Genomic DNA, 2,734 nt, shown 5'->3' with positions numbered 1-2,734 from the left:
GTGGGTGGGTGGGTGGGTGGGTGGGTGTGTTTGTGTCCCTTTGAAGATATATGAGACACTTGGGAATTGTTAAAATTTCTTTGATTTCCTTAAGGACCTTCTTAGGGACATCGTATGGATACTCTGAGATCTTACCTACATGACAGCCCATACAACCTATTATTTATTATTCTATTATTGCAAACAATTTCTTACTAGCAAGAATGCAGGCAGAAGGGTTGGAGAGATGGTGGCTTAGGAGTTCAGATCACGTGCTGATCTTGCAGAGAAGTGGGGGGTTTGACTCTTAGCACCTACATGATGCCACACAACTACCTATAACTCTAACTCCAGATCAAGGGAATGTGACACCCTATTCTGGCCTCCCTGGGCACTTGATACACATATGTACATGCAAGTGCTTACACATACACATAAAAAAATAAACCTTAAAAAAATAAGGAATGCAGGTAAAGATCCATAGAAATGTGTGGTTCTGGTGATAAAAGTGTCAGAGAAGTCCTCCCTGAAGAGGTAAGTACTGAGAGCCTTGGTAGGGACTGGAGCAAGCTTTTTGGTTGAGAGTAGGTGATAGATGGCGGGGGGGTGGGGGGGGAGCCATGGATGGAATGGTTCTCCTTTGCAAAGAGTTCAGCAGAGTGGGAGGTGGACACCTAAGGGCTGTGTTCATTTATTTAAAGGGAACTCAGTGAGCTTAGAAAAAATGGTTCTCAGCAATGGCCTTTAACCCTTTGCCTGGAGGTAAGCACAAAGCAGGAGAGAGGCTTTGAATGGAGACAGGGCTTTTCCAAGATTGTTCAACGTTAAGAGCCAGGAACCAGGTCCCTTAGTAGACTTGGAGGTGATTTTTGCTTACTACTACAGCCTCCACTACAATCTTCTTTTACTTTGTAAATAAAACCTTGTCCCTGTTGAAGAGACTGAAGCTAGTCTCAGGCTTTGAAGGCAGAGAAACTCTGAAGTGTGCTTCCACTTGGGTCGTTGTCTCTGCTGCCAAGACAACTCTCCTTCAGTTCTAATCAGAACCAGCCAGGAAGCAAAACTAGGACTGTGGTTTACATCAGAACTACAGAAGGCCCCTTATCATATCACTTATAACATATCACATAATAACGTATCAGCGGAATTTAAAAATAAATTAGTAACAAGGAATACGGTTTGAGAAAGTAAAGCTAACCTTCTAAGAAAAGAGAGGAAATGTTTTTCCTGTAGCTCATCTAGGGAGCTACCAGCAGCACTGGTAGTGGAAAATAGCATACCTCTCCCAGCTCAGGCCAAGCAGACGGTGTGTGTGTGTGTGTGTGTGTGTGTGTGTGTGTGTGTGTGTGCAAGTCAAGGGGTGGGTATTCTCAAATTGCTGCAAATGAAGGCCCAAGTTGGGCTCTAGAGCCCTGTTGGCTTCCCTAATCCACTACAAAGCATTTCTGCGTTTACCTAGTCCTGGCTCTATGGAAGGCTCCCTGTACTTCTGTAAGTACTTCGTCCCTATGTTTGCAAGGCGTGGAGAATGGGAACATCTGCCTGCAGCCACTATGGGAAAAGATGGGCAAGGGTATACAGTGTATGTGTGCACTCTGCAACACAGCACCGGAATGCATGGATCCTGGCCACATATCATACATGCACAGATACATGTATTAGGGGACATAAAATCAGGATTGCTTTCTCACAGTAATCTTTTACTAAAGGAGGTAATTTGGGTTTTTCCTAAAGCTTTGGTAGAGCTCTTTTGATTTTAAATGCAACAACTGTGGTGCTAAAGTGTGTGTGTGTGTGTGTGTGTGTGTGTGTGTGTGTGTGTGTGTGTCCCAGAGCTTAGAAAGATTTTTCTATGATAATGGAAAAAAGAATTCAACTATTTATAGCCTGACCTTTCTTTGAGAACTCCTGTACTATAAAAAAGACAAGATAAAATTTCAATGAAAGGTTGTCAATAAAAAGTAAGTGTGATTTTTAGTATTTTCTGAGATACAGTTATTTTTCAAAAATGACTTTGAAAAACCTCTTTATCACTCGATACATATTGGTTTGACTGTTATGTCGAAAGTTTCCCTGGCTGTGTTAATATGCACTTTCTGAGATCAGGGAGTTAGAGGGAGGAAGTATTGGTCCATGGGTTCAGGAGATTGACGCTAACCCAGCATTTGAATTTGCAGGTTGAGAGTGTTCAACCAACTCGAGGATGAACTAAACTCCCATGAGCATGAGCTCTGCTGGCTGAAGGACAAAGCAAAACAAATAGCCCAGAAGGATGTTGCGTCTGCGCCTGAAGTGGATAGGGAGATAAACCGTTTAGAGGCGACCTGGGACGACACTAAAACACTCATTCATGAAAAGTGAGTTGGAGGCCTCTTGATTCTCCTTTCAAAGTTTCCTCCCCAACTCATGATGCTGCACAAATTGCTTGTTGCTTTCTGAACGTGTGATGGACCGCCAGATGGCTTTTTATCACTGTAGGTATTTCAGGTCCTGCTAGGAACATCAAAACTTTAGTCCTTCAGAAATTTGTTAAAGTTCTTCTTTTAGTATGGCCAACACATTCAAAGTTAATGTTTAAAAACAAATTATCAAAGCAAAAGTGCCTAAAACCAATTGTGACCAGCCATTGTAAGGTGCTACAATTAGAATTTAAAACTTTACTTCTTTTGTTATATTACGTGTAATTGAGTTAGCTATATTTTTATTTTCTTATTGCCCATTTTTACTGTAAAGTTTCCCCCTTTTTCCTCTGGAA

The 2,734-nt window shown here is 41.8% G+C and overlaps 1 protein-coding gene across 1 annotated transcript in view; it reads left to right on the top strand.

The window, feature by feature from the left end:
- Nucleotides 1–2,734, top strand: part of Syne1 (spectrin repeat containing nuclear envelope protein 1) — a 471,763-nt gene that overhangs the window by 189,595 nt on the left and 279,434 nt on the right. The window contains exon 40 of the mRNA XM_028764327.1: nucleotides 2,157–2,336. Coding sequence (XP_028620160.1) covers nucleotides 2,157–2,336 — 180 coding nt within the window. The remainder of the gene's footprint in view (nucleotides 1–2,156; nucleotides 2,337–2,734) is intronic.

This window comes from Grammomys surdaster, unplaced genomic scaffold (assembly GCF_004785775.1).
Source record: "Grammomys surdaster isolate TR1022 unplaced genomic scaffold, NIH_TR_1.0 143, whole genome shotgun sequence".
NCBI lineage: Eukaryota > Metazoa > Chordata > Mammalia > Rodentia > Muridae > Grammomys > Grammomys surdaster.
The sequence above is the reverse complement of the archived record's forward strand: the minus strand, read 5'-3'. Positions and strand labels throughout refer to the sequence as shown.